The 20,797-nt window shown below is 44.3% G+C and overlaps 2 protein-coding genes across 2 annotated transcripts in view; one reads left to right on the top strand and one right to left on the bottom strand.

Moving 5' to 3' along the window:
• Itk (IL2 inducible T cell kinase) overlaps positions 1 to 20,797 on the bottom strand; it is a 109,479-nt gene that overhangs the window by 68,815 nt on the left and 19,867 nt on the right. The gene's annotated exons all lie outside the window — the stretch shown is intronic.
• Positions 10,993 to 14,294, top strand: Garin3 (golgi associated RAB2 interactor family member 3). The gene is made up of 2 exons (XM_048435940.3): positions 10,993 to 11,739; positions 13,051 to 14,294. The coding sequence occupies exons 1-2, from the start codon at positions 11,113 to 11,115 to the stop codon at positions 14,179 to 14,181; spliced, it is 1,758 nt and encodes a 585-aa protein (XP_048291897.2). The 5' UTR covers positions 10,993 to 11,112; the 3' UTR covers positions 14,182 to 14,294.

Here is a 20,797-nt window from a genome sequence, read left to right as displayed (position 1 = left end):
GTCGATGATCAAAACTCTAAGCACAGAGCTGGAGAAATGGCTCAGCAGTTAAAGGCATGCACTGTTCTTGAAGAGGACCCAGTTTGGTTTCCAGGATCTAGGACAGACGCTCACAAATCCAACTTCAAGCCATCAGGCAACCTTGTCTGGACTCCATGGGCATCTGTACTTACATTTACATATCCACGCAAAGAAACACATGCATGCTTGCATGCATGCTCACACGTGCACACACACACAGACACACACACAGAGTGAAGGGGGCAGGCCTGCACACAGGCACTAGAATAAAAGGCAACAGAAAACTCTGAACACATAGCCCACATACTGCTCTTCTTCAGCATCAGCTGGGCTTGCTTTGGCAAACACACTGACTTTCCCACTGTCTGTGTTCTACCTCTTGAGGAGGCTCCCTCAGGCACCGCCGGGATTTCTGCTGCGCTTCTTCAGGCTCTGGCTGGCAGGAAGAAGAAAGGGAAGCACAGGCATGGAACTCAACATGATAACAGGGGCGATCCTGGGCTGGCACCCTCAGGATGTGATGTAGACACACCATGTTTCTTTTCTTTGTAGCAAACTCTAGTCCCACGTCTTGTTGTTTTCAAGATTTTTCTGCTGAGGGCTCTTTGGAAGTTCGCTGGTCCCACTCCCTGCTGTTCTCTGACTTTTACATCTCTGCCTGCGACTCCAACACTCCTGCCTTGTCACTGCAGATAGACACATGTCCCAAGGAACCCCCTTCTCTCTGATGACAAACATCCCTACCACAAGCTTTTGCTATTGTCTTACTGGGTTTTAGATATGACTTTTACATTTCCAAGGCTCAATGAGTCTACTTTTAAAGGCCCTGTTCCTTGGCTTCTGGGGAAATACAAGCATTCAGGACTCTTCCCTCTGACTGGAGATAAGAAGACACTTATAGTACCTCAAGTACTCCGTTCCCTGATTCTTTAAGCCCTGGCTTCTGAGAGTTGGAGGTGGGCGGACATTTACCAGCAGAACTGGTTTTCCCTCTTCCTGTGTCTTAGCGGATGAGACAGCACCCCTATGTTAGAATGTAGAAATAGTTCACTCCTTTAGTTATAATTTTTATGAGCCTTTGGAACCACAGATGAATTGAGAAAGCCTTTCTTACTATCAAGAAAGAGAGAGAGAAAAAGAGAGAGTGGGGGGGGGACAATTCAACTTAATTCTGTGGGGCCCAGGTACTCCACAAAAACATCTGCAATTTAGCTTGCCATTCCTTGGTTCTATGTTGGCTTCTATTTACCAGAACTGTCCTCAGTGGCACAAAAATGGTTGCCAGGAGTAATCGTCTGACATTTTACTATGAGAACAGGATTTTTTTTTTCCTAATAGTTCCAGAAAGCATCTCAGAGAGACTAAATGAAAAAAGCCTAGATGCTCATTAACAGATGAATGAATAAAGAAATATGTACATAATACACACACACACACATACACACACACACACAATGGGACTTTATTTAGCAGTAAAGAAAAGAAACATTTACAGGGAAACTGATGGAACTGAAAATCGCTATGTTAAAAAATGAGCCAGATTTATAAAAATGTGTGACAAATGCCACATAATTTTTTTCTCATAAGTGAATCCTAGATTTAAATCGGTATGTGTGGGAGGTATGAGAGGTGCAGGCCATGAACCTAGGAGAGGAACCATGAGAGAAGATCTAAGAGGAGGAGGGTAATGAGCACATGTGACCTGAAGGCAGAAGGGCTATTAGGGAGGTGGGAGACAGGGACCAGCAAGAAGCACAGGCAGGCACGCAGGAGGACGGGAGATGAATAAGAACACGGTAGGTGTGAGAAGGCCACGAAGAGACCATTAATTTGTAAACTGAGTTGGAAAACTCACTTTTCAGGAAAGAAGAGTCCCAGTGATACAGAAGAGGAGGACCTTCATCTCCGTGGGACACTGGGTAGGGTCTATGCTAACATCATTGCTAGTGTTAATCAGGGATACCGGGTAGGGTCTATGCTAACATCATTGCTAGTGTTAATCAGGGACACCGGGTAGGGTCTATGCCAACATCATTGCTAGTGTTAATCAGGGACACCGGGTAGGGTCTATGCTAACATCATTGCTAGTGTTAATCAGGCTTTCTCGAGTTCTCACTGCAAGCACTTCCATATTCATTTCCATGGGGACCACAGAGCAACTTAACTTCCAAACTTACAACTGTTGCTCTTTTCCTAGCGGCCCTGAGCAAAAAGACTGTCAGTTAAATAGCCACCTGGGCTGCCCTTCTGCCAGCAGCAGCTCTTCTGAACACGGTACAGATGCCACGAGGAAACCACACAGCAGTCATAGCTGCTTGCTCTGCTTCTTGGAGGGGTAGCTCCTGCCCAGGGCTGTACAATGTGTACCACGCTTTTTGCTCTCACGAGCCTTGATGAATGCCAGATGGTTTTTAATCCTTTCCACCTCGGCCAGGGAGGGAAAGCACTGACCATAGTGGCCGAGTGCTGTAGCTGGTACAAAGGGTGGTGCTGTGATTGGTGCAGACGCAAGCAAGCCTTCATTTGCGTGGGAAATTAGCTGTGAGTGGGGCACATCCCCAGGCTGAGCTATGTAAGCAAGCTCTTAACCTCACTTGGAGAGCGGACTGGTAAGTGTCCGCTGAGTTGCTTTTTCTGGTGCTGCAACACTGAGCCCCACAACGGTTGTTTGCGGTGGTCTTTTCTTGACCGCTTCTAGGAGTGCACCGAGCTGAGCGGCAACCATGAAGGCTGCAAAGCAACAGCACCGTGACATCAGAGTAGCTTCCAGGCCGAGTTGCAGAACCAACAAGCTTAGCAGCTGAAACGGGGGTAGAGCCACAAGACTGACGGACAGCAGCCTCTTAGATGGTGGCCACTGTGACAAGAGCTACAGCATCAAGAGGAGGCCGGACATTTTGAGAGACCTTCCTGGGAAGTACCAATAGGGCAGAGGACCGGAAAAGAGAAACTGCGGGCCCTAGATGCTGGAAGAATTGCGGAGAGCTCTCAAGCCTTTGGGGCCAAGTGGCTCAGATACACCAGACCTGGAAACTGTAACATTGGTCACTTGTAAGAGCTGAGGAATCCTGACTTCTAAGGCTTAGGCAAGAGCTGTAATACCTGTAGAGCTAAGGGCCCAACTACCAGAGGTCTGCATGGGAGCTGTAACACTAGAGGGTGCCTCCTGCTGCTGCCCCATCCGCCTGCTGCTGTCAAATGCTGAGGGACACAGAGCTGCTGGAGCCCTGAGCTTGAGGGCTTCTCTGTGACTACCTGTGATTTCTATCTGTGATTCTACCTGTGATTTCTATCTGTGATTCTACCTGTGATTTCTATCTGGGTAGAGCAAAAGGACCCTATCCAGCTGGTTTGATAACTCCAGTATTTTCAGCCATTGGCTTAGCTTGGGGAGGGTGCTTATATAGACCAGAGTCAGTACAGCCAAGGCAATGGAATTTGGATGTTGAAATTCTAGACCTTCCTGAATTTGGGGTGGCATAGGATTGAGGGGGGGAGGTGTGACTCTCTAAGTCACACCAGAGTTCTGCTAGCAGAGGAAGGAGAACATACACACACAAACATAAACACACATACACATAAGCATACACATACACACATACATACATACATACACACACACACACACACACACGTCAAACATTTATTTTGCAAGCATACTTCTAACAAATGGGACCAGATAGCTTTACATACTGGAAAAATACTGTTGCTAAGGTATTTAAATTTCTAATTGAAAATAAAAGAATAAAGTGTCCTTTATCAGAAATCTTCAGATTTATTAGAAGTCAGTGATAGGGGCTGGGGAGACGGCTCAGTGACTTAGTGCTTGTTGCTCTTCCAGAGGACCCGAGTACTGTTCTCAGCTCACGCACCAGGCAGCTCATGACTGCTTGTAACTCCAGCTCCATGGAGTTACCTCTTCTGACCTCCATGGCCATCCGTACACAGTCACACAGGTACACAGTACACATAAGAGAAGGAGAAAGGGGTCAGGGGAGGAGGAGGAGGAAGAAGAGGTTATTGTCAGTACTAATGGGAAATGGCCAGAGAGCTTAGCGTTTTTATTTTAATTAAAAAATTATTTGTTTTATTTTATTTTACTTTTGAGACAAGGTTTCAGAATGTAATCCTGACTGTTCTGGAACCTGCTATGTAGACCAGGCTAGCTTCAAATTCACAGAGATCCTCCAGCTTCTGCCTCCCGAATGCTGGAATTAAAGGGGTTCGTGCAATACAAGTCTAACTGGGACTGGAGAGCTGGCTTACCTATTAAGATCAATAGCTGCTTTGCCAGAGAACCCAGGTTCAATGAAAACAAAATCTAAATACAAATCTAGTTTAAAAAGTGTTTCATATTTTTGGTAAAAATCAAGTCAGTAAATGAAATTTAAAATCATTTCATACCAACGTTAATGTTTTACACTTCCTGATTTTCTTTCAAGAATTAAACGATTTACTTGCATCGTTTTATACCAGATCCTGGATCACTCACATCCCTACCTCTCAGTAGCTTGTTTTATCTGTAATGTGATTGTGCGTGCATGTGTGCGTGCGTGCAAGCGTGATTATGTGCGAGTGTGTGTATGCATGTGTATTTAGCTGCAGTCTTGTTCATTGTTAACACCAAATAAAGACACATGAGACTTGTGGTGGGATAGCTCACCCTGCATGAACAGAACCAAGTGGGAAGTTTGGGGAAGTGTCCTAAGACTCAGCTGAGCAGGGGAGAATTTCGACTGAGAGTGCAGCCGAGTACAGTGGAGCCAGGCTGAAGGAAGGCAGAGGAGGGAGACAGCTGGAGTACAATATTAAACAACACAACTCTTTTGATCAGCTGCAGCTGTCTTGTACACCAGCTTCTTTCCTCTCAGCCCAAGGGCAGGAGCAAGGTGATTTGCATGCTGACCCTCAGGGGAAGATTCAGGTATCTGTGGTCTTTCCAGACAGCAAGATGGCAAAGCAGAAATCAAGTTGACTTCCTCAAGTCCTGGTGCCCAAGGCAAACCACAGCTCATCCCACGCCACCCACCGTGCAGCACCCAACATGAAAGTACTGTGGATTATATTTTAGGCCTGGGGATTTACCCGGTAGGTACGTATTGTGTATAGTATGGAAATCTCCCCACCCTCACATCCTGCCTAGCATACAACATCCCCTCGCTAGGCTGCAGACTCATTGAAAAGGCTATATATAGCAGCTTCTGTCCTGCTGATCAAAATAATAATGGGGAACAAATTCTATTAACTTGTAACCTCTTTTCACAGTAAACGTTCAGATTCCTGTTGTTTGTAACCATGCATGTCTATACTTAATATGTGCACATGATTTTGTCCTCTGATGCTTTACTCTCTTGTACCTTAGCCTGATTTAAAATGTATAGACAAGTAATCTTAGAATCTGTTTTTGATGGTATTCCTTCTTACAAAAAGTTATTGTTGATTTTAACTAAATACAGTGATAAATATTAGATGTACCTGCTGGTCTACTCATCCACTATTATTCTACCATCTATCTGTCTCCCTGTTTTCTCCGTGTCTTTTAAGAATGTTCTGCAGTTTGTGGACTCTCTCAACTTAGATCACAGCACATACATGCACCACAACATTCCTTTTAAAGAAAAAACACATTAAAAACATGTAGAATAGACAATTTGTACCTGCTTTGTCTTATTAAAGTTTATTTAACATTCCCACCTAAAAGTTGTTTAATTATTTCATAGAAGGAATGAAAATGCCATAGCACTGATTATTTAAGAATTAGGTATTGTATTCTATTATCACTTTTTTTTAAGAATAACATGATTTTAAGAATAACATTGGGGGCCAAGGAGATGGCTCAGCAGGCAAAGGTGCTTACTGTGTAAGCTTGGGGACCTGAGTTGTCCTCTGACTGCCACATGCATGCCATGGCATATGTGTGCCCACATTTATTTACATGAATGCACATTACACACTGCATACACACATTGTATATGCACACACATACTCTGATACACATGCCCACAGGGGTGGGTAGAGGGAGACACACTAAGTTTAGAGCTTTCATATATAAGTTGTTTAGCTAAAACAAAACATACATGAATAGTTATCAGCTATTTTTAAGTAAGATATTTCTTACATGCCAAGAAGTTGAAGCAGTGGAAGTATGCATTTCAACTGTTTTTAGCATATTCATGACATTGCATAGCTGTCACACTTCAACCTCCTGGGAAGGCTACATATTACTGATTAAAGTTTCAGTTCTATTAAGCTTCTAATAACCAGCAGACTTTCATTTGAGAGACACAAATGATTTCTGCTCAGCAGAAAGGGCATCAACACAAGCGCACAGTTTCAGTGCATCGGAGATAATGCACTACCTACAGAGCCTGGTAACATCACTCAGAAATGTTTTCCCCTAATGCCAGCTTTTTTCTCTAATTCTCACGTGAACCAGATCTCAACGTCCTAAAAATTCCCCCATTAGTGAATGACACTGATGCCTCTGTTTGCATAAGAGGCATGGTTCATTAGTCTGATTACAGGGGAGAAGCCCCTGGCAGTAGGACCAGGATCTATCCCTGGTGCATGAGCTAGCTTGTTGGAGCCCATTCCCTATGGTGGGATGCCTTGCTCAGCCTTAGCACAGGAGGGAGGGACTTGGACCTGCCTCAACTTAATGTGCCAGACTTTGTTGACTCTCCATGGGAGTCCTTGCCCTTTAGGAGGAGTGGATGTGAGGTGGGAAGGGCGGGGGGGGGGGGGGGACTGTGGCTAGAATGTAAAATGAAATTTAAAAAAAGAAAAAAAATGAGTCATGGTTCATACTTTCTGAAATGTGTTTTGACAACCTGCACACTCTTGGCACAATGATGGGCATAGCATGGTGGGCAATCAATAAGTGTATTTAAAAATCAGGAGGTTAATTTGGGTATGACTTTGGGCTTTCATTTTCAGGTTATGGAATTCTGTGCCAGAGTCAGATCTGAATAAAACACTTTCGTTTGTTTGTTGTATCTAGGCTTGAATTGCTACTGTTCTAAGGATGTTCTTGAAAATCTGTGAACCGGAAGTATTACTTCGTTTTGTGTAAGATCTAGGTGCAGTGGAACAGAACGTGTCCACCTAACCTTTGCCGACAGGTCTGTTGGGGACTGTGGACCCCAAGACCCAGAATCTCTTGTAAACAACTTGTTATGCTTGCAGCTGCTCTGAGCAAAACAATTTGTCTTCCTGTGCCTGCAGTTGCTCTGAGCAAGAGACCCTCATGAGTTCCTGATGGCAGGGGAGTGAATTCTGGTGGGGTTTACAGCTGAAAATCCCAAGAGCTGGGCTGTGGCTATCAGTTAAGGATCCCTATATAAGCTGCCCTGGAATAAAATAAAGTGGGCATTCTTGGTGTTCTTGTATCAAGGATGACACCCGTGTCCCTGTGTCTGTCTGTCTGTGTGTGTGTGTTTTTAAATCTCCAGACCTAGTGCTCGAAGCTCGCGGACCACACCGAAGCACATAGAGCAGACACAGCGCGACACTTTGCACAAGTCAAACTCTGAGGCAGGATAAAAAGAAGGGAAAATTAGGAGGGCATGGGAAGAGAAAGGAGCCCCTCACCCTGGAATCTGGATGTGAGTCTGAAACTTTAACACAACAAATGCAACTGAAGCTGCTGACAGAGACAGCACCTAGCATCCTGAAACACACAAACAAGGATGTTAAAGGGTCACCTAGTGCCAGAACGTTCTGTAACCTTGAGTCTGTCGTGCTAGCCCTAAATGCCAATGATGTACTTTATTTACCTCACAATTCATTTTAAAAAGAAAATCTATTAAGAGAAAAAAAAATAATAAACAAGGGCCCAGAGAGATGGCCCAGTGGGTAAGAGCGCCTGCTGCCAAGCCCGATGACCTGAATTTGACTTCAACAATGAAAGAAGGGAGCTGATTCCTGAAAGTTGTCCTCTGACCTCTACATGTGAAGTGGCTAATGGGCACATGCACACAAGTACACAAACAAACACAAGTAAATAAGTAAATAAATAGTCACAGGATCACAGGTACAATGACTGCAACGGCACCTAAGCATGGCCCACTCTTGACAAGCCTTACCACGTCTTGGATTATGTGCTGTTCTTTTCCTGAGTGACTCCTGACTTAACAAGCCCACTACCTTTGCTCACGATGGCTCCCCCTGAACACCTTCTGTGCAGTCAGTGACGCAGACTGATGTGACCGGGGAGGGAAGCACTCGGGCTGCAGCAACAGCACGGCCAATAACCCTCCTGGTAGTTTGCCCTTTGACGATCTGCCTCTCAGCCTCAACTCCAACCCCTTTACCAGCTTCACTCTATCCCTGGCCCCGAATCTCCTTGGAGTTTCCTTAAACATGTCAAGCATGTTCTGGCTGCAGGGCCGTGGTTAACTGCTCTGCCTCTACCAGGCTCTTCCTCCAGCTTGACTGCTGCTGGTTTCCCAAGCCTCTTTATGCCTTTGCTGAAAGGTCATTTCTCCTTCTCCTTCCTCCTCCTCCTTCTCCTCATCCTTCTCCTCTTATTCATCTTTCTTCCTTTATTAAAAATAGATTTTTTTCCCATACAGTATAGTCTGATTATGGTTTCCCACCCCTATACTTTTCCCAGTCTCTTCCTATCTCCCCTCCCATCTGGATCCAACCTAATGATCTGTCTCTCATTAGGAAAAAAAATCAGGCATCTAAGGAACAATAAAATAAGTAAAAAGAAACAAATCAGAAGATAACAAAAGCACCAAACAAGCAAAGAGTCAAAGAAAAAGCACAAGAGATGCACGCAGGTGCGGAGACACACATCTGCATGCTTGGGTCCTGTTGGGCCGCGTCTCTAGTGCGCTGCTCTGGCTCCTCCTGGCAGCACTTCTGCCCTGCATGCCCACTTCTCCTTCTTCACAGTTCTCACCAGCACTGGGCACACTGCACCACACACTTGCTCACCGTATCTACAGAGCTCCACCAGGTACGCCTGCCTGTTTCATCCACTGCTGCTTTCCTCAGGACAGGGCGCAGCGCAGTGTGGTGTGCTGCTGAAGAGGGTAAAGTGGGTCACTTTCGGTAAAGTAAAGGTCACATTTACCTTTCACTAGCGTGGCCTAATCTAGGATAATTTCAACCATTGGATGTCTGGGGACTTGCATTCTTTTCACCCCATTGTGACCTTGGTGAAGTTACCTAACCTCTCTGAGCCTTGATTTCACGCCCCTCCGCTGCCCATACATTTTAAAGGGATATTCTGACAAAAAATCTTTTCTTAACATAAACCGATTAGGACCATGCTTGGTTTACAGCAAGTTCTCATAACACAACCATTATTTGTCTCAGTTTTTGAGTTGTTTACTCTTATTAGTTGTGTGTGTGTGTGTGTGTGTGTGTGTGTGTGTGTATGGACATCATGATGAACGCGTGGAGGTCAGAGGGCAACTTTTGGTAGTTGGTTCTCTCTCCTTCTACCATGTGGGTTCCTGGGATCAAACTCAAGTCACCAGGTTTAGCGACAGAGGTCTTTGCCTACTGAATGATCTGATCAGCTGTGTCTCAATTAAAAAAGAAATAGGAAAAACTCTCAGGACTAGAGATCCAACTCAAGAGTTTCATACATGCTAGACAATCTCTCATTCTAGTAATATATCTGTGATGGACTTATGACAATACACATTTTATAATATGTTATAGTAAAATATAAAATATATATTATATGGGAATATGCCCCAAGCAGGAGAAAGTGAGTAAGGAGGGAGACAGAACTATTTCTTAGTCAATAAGATCTAATATTAACTTTTAATCATTACCTCCTTACAAGTCACTGTGCTACTTTTTTGGGAGAAATAACTCAATATCTTTGGAAAAAGTATTTTAGTTCTTCTGTGGTAAAGGACTTTTTCCAAGGTCTTTCCCTTATTAGTAATGAACAAAACGTTTGTTGATTATATTTTCAGCTGCATAAATGCATGGAAGAGTGCGCCTCAGTAGACACAGGTCCAAAGTCACTGAAAAGCTACGCTGCACACTGAACTGAGGTGAATATGAGCACAGAACAAAGATTTTTCTCTACACAGTAATCACTGGGCGTGGGGGATGGGTGTGGGTTTATTTCAGAAGTACTGCTCTAACTGGAGGAGGGGGATTTTAGCTGCATCACCTTCTGCCAAGTAAAGGAAAAACTCCAGAATGATACGTCTGCTGCGATTTCTCTGAAAAGCTATTCAAAGAACCCAGACACCAGTGGTTTACCAGGCAGGCATCAGGATGAAGAGGCAGGCACATCATTGCGGGAAATCCGACTGTGATTCTAGCACCTGCGAATCCTGCAGTTCCCAGTAACACCCGGCCCCACACACTGCTGACCACCAACCCTCTTGTGTGTGGAAGGCAGGAGTCGGAAAGGTTCATAGCCTGACTTGAAGAAAGCTTTTGTAGCAGTGACGAGACAGGCTTAGAATCCAGTCCTGAACTCTGACCCCAAGCAAGATAACCTGTAGCCTTGATTTCCTTGCTGCAACTTAAAGCTTTGAAAAATTAACTTTGCCTAAATGAAAAAATGGCCAAGAAAGCTGTACTGAGAGCCTGCCTGAATTGTGCTGTTCCACACCGAGGCCTTGATGAATCAGAATCCAGATGGGGTCTTGCCTTTAGCAAACTCCATTCCATCACTAGGACTGTAACCCCAGGAGGTCATTCAGTGGAAGAAAAAAATGTGTTCACAGGAAGGTGGTCCTTATTCGAGTGTCTGTAATAAGACCAACACCAGAACTAGAGATAAACATCTTAGATGCTGACAAAGGCAGAATGGCTTATGTCCTAAGCATTCAACAGTCTGCTTTTTAAAAATGTCCAGCACACCTACATATACATTCTGGCCCTCTGAAGGTGGTGGTGTGGCTGGGGTCGGAGGAGGCTGCTGACCTGGCTTTGAGGGGTGACTGCTTGGACGCCAGGACAAAGGGGTGTGTGCTGGTGACAGGTCACAAAGGACAGCATGGGATAACTGTGGAGGTGTGAGGAGATGTGGGCAGAAATCTTGCTGGGAGATGGGCCATTGCCTTCGCTCCCTCCCTCTCTTGGGGACACGATTTGTGACTGGCAGCCATGCCTGGAATGAAGAGAACTATGAGCAGTGAGTGTCTGTTACCTTACTACACCGCCCACAGCTACCGGTCCATGGGCGTGTTCAACACCTCCATGGGGAATCTACAGCGGCAACTGTACAAGGGGGGAGAGTATGATATTTTCAAGTATGCGCCGATGTTTGAGAGTGACTTTATCCAGATTAGCAAAAAAGGAGAGGTGATTGATGTTCACAACCGCGTCCGAATGGTGACTGTATGCATCGCATCCACTAGTCCGGTCCTCCCACTACCCGATGTCATGCTGCTGGCCCGACCAGCTAAAGTCTGTGATGAACATGCCAGGCGGGCCCGGTTCAACAAGGAGAGAGGTCGCAAGCCTCCAAAGACATTAGAGCTCACCAGGCTGCTGCCTTTGAAGTTTGTCAAGATCTCCATTCACGATCGTGAAAAACAGCAGCTGCGCCTGAAGCTTGCCACGGGCCGGACTTTTTACCTGCAGCTGTGTCCCTCTTCTGATGCACGAGAAGACCTCTTTTGCTATTGGGAAAAGCTTGTCTATCTCCTGAGGCCACCAACGGACAGCTGCAGCAGTGGCCCAACGCTTCACACTGGTGACGCAAGTACCCCTGAGGACAAAAGCCTACTGGTAAGTTTCTAAAGACTTAAATAACCTGGGGAGATTTGGGGAACATCTCAGAGCAGATGCCACAGAGACAAAGGTGCCTGTTTAGGCCCACCTGGGAAATGTGTTATATTTGAAAGGATTCTGTGCCACCACTAGGGACTTAACTATCACTCTGGGAAGTTGAACTACTTCTCCAAAATGTCTTATAAGGCTTAATGTCAGAGGCCTGAATTATCAATTATTCTGCCTCATATCCAAGACTGTAGGTGAACCTTTTAACTTCCTGATGGCTCAGTCTTAAACTCTTTATATACCAACTCAGCCTCCTACGTTATGGAATGTTATATAATCTATAAAATGAAGGGAATATACTATATATATTTTCTTCTTTTGGATGTAAGATCTCAAGATGTATCCCAGCACGGCCTGGAACTCACCCACCATGTAACTTAGGCTGGCCTTGAATTGTTTCCTGCTTCAGCCTCTCGTGCTGAGATTGATGACAGGTGCTATCACACCTGATCAAATTACATTTTTAATTTTAATTGATATGTATTAATTGTACATATTGATATGTTACAGTGTGCCATTGATATTTTATTTAATATGTAGTGATGATACTTGGGTGGCTGGCATGTCTATCACCCCAGATATTGATCATTTCCTTGTGCTAGGAATAGGGAGAATCCTCTTGATTTGTTATTGAGATAAGATTAATGGCCGCCAATCATAGTTATCCTTCGGGAACATAAGCCACAGGAAGTTACTCCTCTTACCTAACTATCTATTAGCCATATTCTCTACATTCCTGCTCCCCAGTAGCCCTCCCAGATCCTGGTGACCACTAATCTGAGACCAGCTTTTTAGTGTAGAATGATTTTAGTTCTATAGAACTAAATGTTCTCAGAAACATACCCTTCCCTGAGCCATAATCTGTCACCCTGTGCCTATTATATGATATTTTTTTAAAAAATAAGCACAGTCCCCACGTGTGTACTTGCACAACTGGTTTCAAGACCATCAATATGCCTAGTGTATCCCTGACCCAACAATTCCATTTGTAGAGCTGTGCCCTGCAAAGACAAACACACAACGCAAACCCAAAATGTGGAAAACATTCTAAAGTAGTGCTTCCCCTTGCCCTAGAACTGCCCAGGTGAAACTGAGGGGCCGTTGACTGAAGTGCAGTGGGAGGGATCTTGTAATAAATGGGAATTCGGATACGATTATCTCAATAAGAAGTCCCTGGGTTACTGAGCTCTGGGGTGAGTGAGGAACTGAGCATGCTAGCCCGTCACCTCAATTTCACTGTCTATTCTCCCCTTGACACAGGGCTCAGAGGTCCGTGGAGAAGGGGATCAGGATTCGGGGCGTCAAAAGCTCCGAGATGTGTCAGGAGCCACCTCTGCTGCCTTCGCGGGAGGAGAAGGGACACGGCCAGCTACTATAGCCACTGCAGTCGTTGGTACTCGAGATGCCAAAGGGGTAGCAGTAGGGGCAGCAGGTGGCACAGTGGCTGCAGGAGTAATAACCGGCTCCTTAGCAGGGGTGGCAAAAGTGGGGACAGCTACAAGCTCTGCCTCTGATACTGTCAGCATGGCAACGACCAAGTCTCCAGGCTCAGGACAGGTAGCCGCAGCTCTGGCAGGAACAGTCAGTCAAGTTTCAGGAGGAAGTGGATCCAGCAAGGCCCTGGCAGCTGTTGCAAACATATCCTCAGATGGTATAGACGTAGTCTTGGCAGGAGCTGCTAGCTCCTCCTCGGAGTCCACTGCCGCATCTGGGACTGTCAGTGTTACCCAAGACAGCAACCTGAGTGTGGCGTTTGCAGGCACCATGACGACCAAGGGGCCTGCAGCAGACAAACCTGAAGCTCCACTCGTGTCAACCCTACAGAGTGAAGGCTACATGTGTGAAAGGGATGGAAGCCAGAAGGTCTCACACACTGGCTCTGAACCCCGGAAGGAAAAACGGGAGAGACGAGAAAAGGACAGAAATGCCAGCCGGAAAAGATCCCATCACCACAGGTCAGGGGCAAGTCACCGAAGCTCAGGCAAGGACAAGACCCGGAAATCATCTTCCCACCGGTCCTCCGTATCCGGCCATGGGAAAACAAGAGAAGGCAAAAAAGGAAAAGGGCACAGCAACTTAAGGGGCAAGAGACATGGCTCCTCTCGCAAGAGTGAGTCCAGGACTGCTCGCAAACCCAGGAAGATCCAATCCACAGCTAGCTCAGTGTCTGTGGTTAAGAAGTCCAGTAAGATTGGCTCTTTTTTGAGGAACTTTCTAATACGGCCTACTTCAAAACCAGGTGTCCCCTCACGTGATAGAGCGGTGGACGTGACAAAGACGGTGGAGAAGCACAACGTAGAGACGAAAATGGAGAAAGGCAAGGAGTTAGAGTTCAGCGGTATGGTAACCGAGACAACGGAGAGGATCATCTTCGAAGCCAAATCCATTTAATAAGATCCAGAGTAGGAAGATGCAACAGAGACCAGGGCTCAGGAGAGCAGCCCTGGTGGGACAATTCCAGCTTCCCTAAAGGCAGTTTCAATAATAAAGGTCACATAACTCAAAAAGAATTCTGCCTTCTGTTTGCACTTCTGTGTGTGCACTCTGGCAGTGACTTCACAGTGGCTTCTGTGACATCCACTGCTCTGGTGAGGTAGAGCCTCCCACCCACAGGTCCAGATGAGCCAAGGCTGAAGCAACAGCATTATCCCCTTTCAGTCTTTGGTTCCCTAAGTACAGGCCATCAGCCACTGGGGGAACTTTGTACCCATTCTCCCGCCTTCCCAAAAGGCCATTCGCGAGTGGGAACATTCAGTCTATTCCATATTTGAGGGAGGGCAAGAAGATACAGTGGCCTTACCAGGCAATTGGCACAGGGAAGTCTATGAACTAAAGGCGTCTTAAACTATGTGTACAAATCCTAAAGGCAGGGCGGCAAACAAACAAACAAAATCATTTGCAACAGTTAAAGCTTTCTCAACTTACAAAAAACCAAAAAATTCAAGATGAGAATAACAAAGCAGAGATGACTTTGTCAGAGCAGCCGTGGCTCTGAACACACAATCCACACACTACACATGCGCACACTAGCACAGCATGCCAGTCAAAGGTGTCCGGAACACCTCTCAGGATAAAAGTCACTGTAAGTCACTGAAGTGTTTTTACAACAGGTTTCAGCTGTCATAAAAACAATGGTTTAATTACGGAAAACAAATACCTTTAATTGTTTTCTATCTCCATCCTTCAGCATGGATCTCTGACTGCCCCGTGTGAGCATGCATGATTTCGAAGTGATATTTGAGTGGCTGGTAAGAGTTATAAAAAAAAAAAAAAAGGTTAAATGTACATTGGCTTGAGATCAGGACCAGTTTCCCACAATTTCTGAAACAGCCCTGAACTTACTTCTATCATTTTGTAGTATGTATTTATGAGCAATGCTCATTATAAAATCAAAGTATTGGTCAAGTCCGAAAAATGCTGAAAATGTCCCATATCCTGCAGTATCAAATACTCGGGCAAGATCTGACTTTTTAGAGATCTGTTTTCATTATTTTAAATCATGTGTGTCTACTTGTAGGTATGTGCATATGTGTACAGGTGTACTTGGCTGCTAGAGGCATCAAATCCTCCTAGATGGAGTTTCAGGCAGTTGTGAGCTACCCAACGTGAGTGCTGGGGTCTGGACACAGGTCCTTTGCAAAAGCAGGGTAACTTTACGCATTGTGTCATCTCTCCAGGCTCAGTATTTAATTTCTACGTAAAAATAAATATATGCATCTCATTGATATGCAAATGTGTTCTCCTCTCTAACAAACAGTACAATTAAATGTATCCCAAAGAACTTTTAAATATCATGTTTAATTTTCTTTTCTCTTGAGAGTTTCTATAATGACATCTATCCCCTATTTTATCCTCCAACATCCCTCATATCAACAGGTCACCCTCTCAACTTTTCCTTACTTAAATATGTATATTTTATATATATACAAAATCTAGGAAGTTTAGTTAGTGCTGCCCATATCTGTGTAGGTGTGGGTCATCCCTCAGAGCATGGGAAACCTACCAGTGCCCACATCCTCCAATGATAATGATCTTTCCTCTCCAAGCACCCAGCAGCTGCCGAGAGCTCCCAACAAGGAATGAGGCCTGGAGATCACAAACCCCACCTATCTATTGCTCAGACTGGGCGGCTTGATCCCACAGCTGTTGTGTGTTTACAGTGTGACGATCCCACAGCTGTTGTGTGTTTAAAGTGTGGCAGCCATGCCACATACAGAAGGCAGCACATGACAGCACTCCTCCCATCCTCCAGCTCCTGTGTTCTTCCCTCTCCTTTACACGGTGCTCCCTGAGCACTAGTGGTGGACTGAATATAGATGTCGTATTTAGGGCAAAACACAAGGAACTCTTATTCTGAGCATTTTAACTAGCTGGGCATCTCTGCGTTGGCCACTGCCCACTCCACAAAGGAGCTTCTCTGAGCAAGGTGGAAAGCAGCCCAGGTCTATGGGTATGAACATAAATGTGTAGAAGGATCCTGGGCAGCATGAGCCTTTAGCCACGGTTCTTCCCTAGGACCTCCCCAGACTTTGAACAAGACTGGTCCAGTGCAAAAAATGTGAAAATGCCCTTCTTTAGTTACTTTTCGATTGTTGTCATCAAACACCACGACCAAGGAAACTTCTAGCAGGAAGGGGTTATTTGGGACTTACAGTTTCAGAGGGATAGGAGTCCCTCGATGTCATGGTGGGGAGCAGGGCAACAGACAGGCACATCCTGATCCACAAAAAGAAATAGAAAGGACGCTGGGGAAGGCAGCAGTCTTTTGAAAGCTGATGCCCACCTTCAGTGACACACTTTCAACACGGTCACACTTCCTTATCCTTCCCAACAGTTCCAATAGCTTGGGACCAAGTAGTAAATATAAGAGCTTATGAGGGCCATTCTCATTTCAAATACCACAGCTCTTTCAGATTATTTATATAATGGATTACATTGATAGATTTTTGTATGTTGAACCAGCCCTGAATCTATGGGATGAAGCCTACTTGATCATAATTTTTTTTTTTTTGGTGTGTTCTTGGATTTGGTTTGCCAGTATTTTATTGAGAATTTTTGCATCAATGTTCATGAGTGAGACTGATCTGTAATTCTCTTTCTTGGCTGAATCTTTGTGCAGTTTTGGTATCAGGGTAACTGTGGCTTCATAAAAAGAGTTTGGCAATGACCCTTCTGTTTCTATTATGTGGAACACATTGAGGAATATAGGTATTAGCTCTTCTTGGAAGTTCTGGTAAAATTCTGCACTAAAACCATCCAGCCCTGGGCTTTTTTTGGTTGGGAGGTTTTTGATGACAGCTTCTATTTCCTCGCAACATAAAGGTCTATTTAAATTGCTCACCTGATCTTGATTTAATTTTGGTATATGGTATCTATCTATAAAAAAGTCCATTTCTTTTACATTTTCCAATTTTGTGGAGTACAGGTTTTTGTAGTAAAACCTAATGATTCTCTGAATTTCCAAAAAAAGAAAATGCCACATCTCTCCTGTGGATCAGATCTCAAATGCTGTCAAAAACCAATTAGTCACTCTGTAACAAATGTAGAGCTATTGCAGCAGTGTGGACATCTTGCCTGGAAAGTGAGTTACTGCAGCATGCAGGGTCCAGTGCTGGGTAAGAACACTGATGTCTTTTCTCTCCTGGCAGCCTGGGTAGCCCTCCAGGTAATAGACAAGCTACCCAACACAGCGGAAGTTTGAGAATGATTTCTCTGTGTCCTGTAGCCAAAGTATGGCATTTTCAGCGGTAGGGCCTTACCATGTAGCTATGAAAGACAACCAAGGGCAACGGCAATAGTCTGTCACTTAGGAGACCTCTGGGACTTCCCTGAGCCATGACTTGAAGGGCTTGTGCCTTGTGCTATGGTTTGCCTTCAAAACCTTTGTCTTCTAAGAGCAACGCTGTCCACCAATGCAGGGCAATTCCATGAATACCTTTTAAATTTAAATTTTTGAAATGATCTTACAAACCCATGGGTTTCCAGAAGGCTTTTCACACATCCTTAGTTTGGTTTACCATACTGTATTTGTCACTTTTCTGCTGCTATGATGAAATGCCATGGCTAAAACCAGCTAATGGAGAGAGTTTGTCTAGGCTTACCTTTCTAGAGGGACAGTCACCATAAGGGCAAGGAAGGCACAGAATCACATCTTTCATCCACACACGGGAAGCAAGGAGAGGGAGAGCAGAGAATGAGGCAAGGCTGTTAAATCTTAAAATCCTACTCCAAGAGATGAACTTTCTCTAGCAAGTATCTACCTCTTAAAAGTTCCATGACAGTGCTTCCCAAACAGCACTGCCAATGAGAGAAGGAATGTTCAAATGCATGAGCCTGTGAGGGCAATTTCTCCATCAACTCACCATCCCTACCTACAACTAAAGGAAATTTGCTTAAGAATTATTTTTTTTGCAAAATTTTTATTTGTATACCCATTTTAAACCTATATATCGGAAGTCTCCTAAGAGACTTTGGGCAAAATGCAGAAAGAGTTAAGAAGGTTTCATCTACATTGGGATTGGCAGGCTATGTTCAGATGACCAAATCTTGCAGACTGAATGAAAAAAAAAACCAACCAAACAAACAAAAAGACATGACTGCTCCTAGGGATGGTAGAGGAGAAGGTTTATTGTGGATACGAGGGAAAGTATAGTGAGAGGCAGAGACATCTGGGAGAGACCAGAGTAACTCTGACCCTGAGTCATGTGAGGAGAAAGGGGAGGGTAAAGGAGAGAGCCAGGAAACCAGGAGGGTGAACCAAGTTTGTGTGCGCATGTGTAAGTGTGAACACACGTGTGCATGTGTGTGGGGGCTGAAGTTTGATGTCTTCCTCACTCTTCCTCACACAGTGAGACAGTGCGTCTCACTGAAACTGAAGCTCATGTGTTCAGCTAGACTAGCAGCTGGCCAATGAACCTGAGGGATCTCCCTGTCTGGGCACCAGGTATTCATGTGTTTGTTGGTCCTCATGCGAGTGCAGCGAGCACTCTACTGACCGAGTCCGTCTCCCCGGCCCTGAATAATAATGTTTGGTTGGAACACGGGGGTAGCCGGTGTTGTCCATGCAGTTTTTATGTTAAAATGAAAGGTCTGAGCAGCTGCACAGATTAGACAGCCCACGAGGTTTACATATTTACCCTCTTACCCTTTAGAGAAGAAGGCCTGTTGTCCCCTGGGCTAGAAGATGTCAACAGTTCTCCTTCCTCTGATATCTACACACTTTGGAGAAACTCTGAGAAACACTTATCAGAAGCAAGCCAGACAAATGCTTGTGGAAAGACACTCTGTATTAACAAGACCCTGGATGGAGCCCAACTGTTCATCAGACAGGAAAGCTCATGAACTGTGATATAAGGCTGCCGGGCCCTATTTTTGGCACTGAAAACGAACATCAGCTATGCCCGCTAGCATGGATGAATTTTATATAACATGGTGAATAAAATTCAGACAGAATGATTATAGGGGATTCCATTTGTAGCACAGCTGAAACAAGAGCGGCGGCTAGAGAGACGGCCCAGCTGGTTAAGAGCACTGGCTGCTCTTTCAGAAGACTCTGGTTCAATTCCCAGCATGCAGATGGCAGCTCATGACCATCTGTAACTCCAGTTCCAGGTGATCTGCCCTCTTCTGACCTCTGCAGGCACCAGGCATGCATGCGGTCGACAAACACACCGGCAAAACACCCACATCCATAAAATAAAAAAAGCAAGAGTAGACAAACCTTGGAAGAGTGTGTTTGCTGAAAGCATATAGAAAAAAAAACAAAGAAATAATGAACATGAAATTCAGGAAAGAGATGGTTTTCAGAGGTAAAAGCAGGGATGTGTGATGTGAGAGGCACACGCAGAAGTTTTCAGCAGTGCAAACATCCTATTTCTTAGGCAAGAGGATGTGCCAGGTAAGCTGGTCCACTTTGGATATGTTGAAGAGAGCTTTATGACAAAACACACTATCTGGAAATAGGTCTTTCAATAAACATAAAATGAAAAATTTCATTGATATTATAAAGGAGTGATCATAATACGAAGACATGGAAACTATTTCAATATATTTATACAGGACAAGATGGGCCTGGAAATAAAGTTCAGAGGTATAACACTTGCCTAGCATGAATGAATGAAGTTCTGGGATCAATTCATAAAGCTCAAAAAAAAAAGGAAAGAAAAAGGAAACAGAATATTCTACAATAACATATATGTATCCTAATTAACTATATAAATTACATATACAGCACAATTAAGTCCAAAAGTTTAAAGATATGTTATATTATATATAAAGTTATGAAATTCAAACATTATAAAAATGAAATAGTACTACAGAACTGCCTTGTTACTTAATTTTTAAACAGATGATAAACTCATGATTCTACATGAAATCAGATATTAAACAAAAGATGATAAAAGTTTAATTGAGAAAAATTGTGGAACTCATGTGTGCTTATATTGTTTGTATGGTGAAGTTGGGTTTCTAGGGACACCTGGGGGCCTTCTCTGAAGAGCAAATGTGTTACGGCTGGAAAAATGGCTTTAAGAGTGCTTGTTCTTGAAGTGGACCCAGGCCTAGTTCTCAGCACTCATATAGTATCTCACAACCATCTGTGACTCCAGTTCCGGCGGGTTCAACACCCTCTTCTGACTTCTGAGGGCACTACATGGGAGACAGATGTACTTTTATACAAAAGCAGCGCTTCTCAACATATGGGTCATGAACCTTTTGAGTTCAAATGACCCTTTCAGAAAACTATCAGAAAACGCAAATATTTATATTACAATTCATAACAGTAGCAAAATTATTTATGAAATAGCAACAAATTTTGAGGGGGTCACCATAACATGACAAACTGTATTAAAAGGTTACAGCATTGATAGGGTTGAGGTGTAGATTTGTGCAGCAGTAAAAATGAGGTCCTTCCCACCTCCTATTAGGATAATGTCATAGGATGCTCATTAAAAGAATGTATAAATAAAACCTATGGTATCATAACATAGTGGAATAATTTCCTGTCTTA

The sequence above is a fragment of the Myodes glareolus genome, chromosome 9 (genome assembly GCF_982192425.1).
Source record: "Myodes glareolus chromosome 9, mMyoGla1.1, whole genome shotgun sequence".
NCBI classification, from domain to species: domain Eukaryota; kingdom Metazoa; phylum Chordata; class Mammalia; order Rodentia; family Cricetidae; genus Myodes; species Myodes glareolus.
This window is presented reverse-complemented; position numbering and strand designations above follow the sequence as displayed.

Coding starts and splice junctions, on each gene's coding strand:
- Garin3 (XM_048435940.3), top strand. CDS start 11,113: ATGCCTGGAATGAAGAGAACTATGAGCAGTGAGTGTCTGTTACCTTAC. Junction 11,740..13,050: donor CTGAGGACAAAAGCCTACTG/GTAAGTTTCTAA, acceptor CCCTTGACACAG/GGCTCAGAGGTCCGTGGAGA.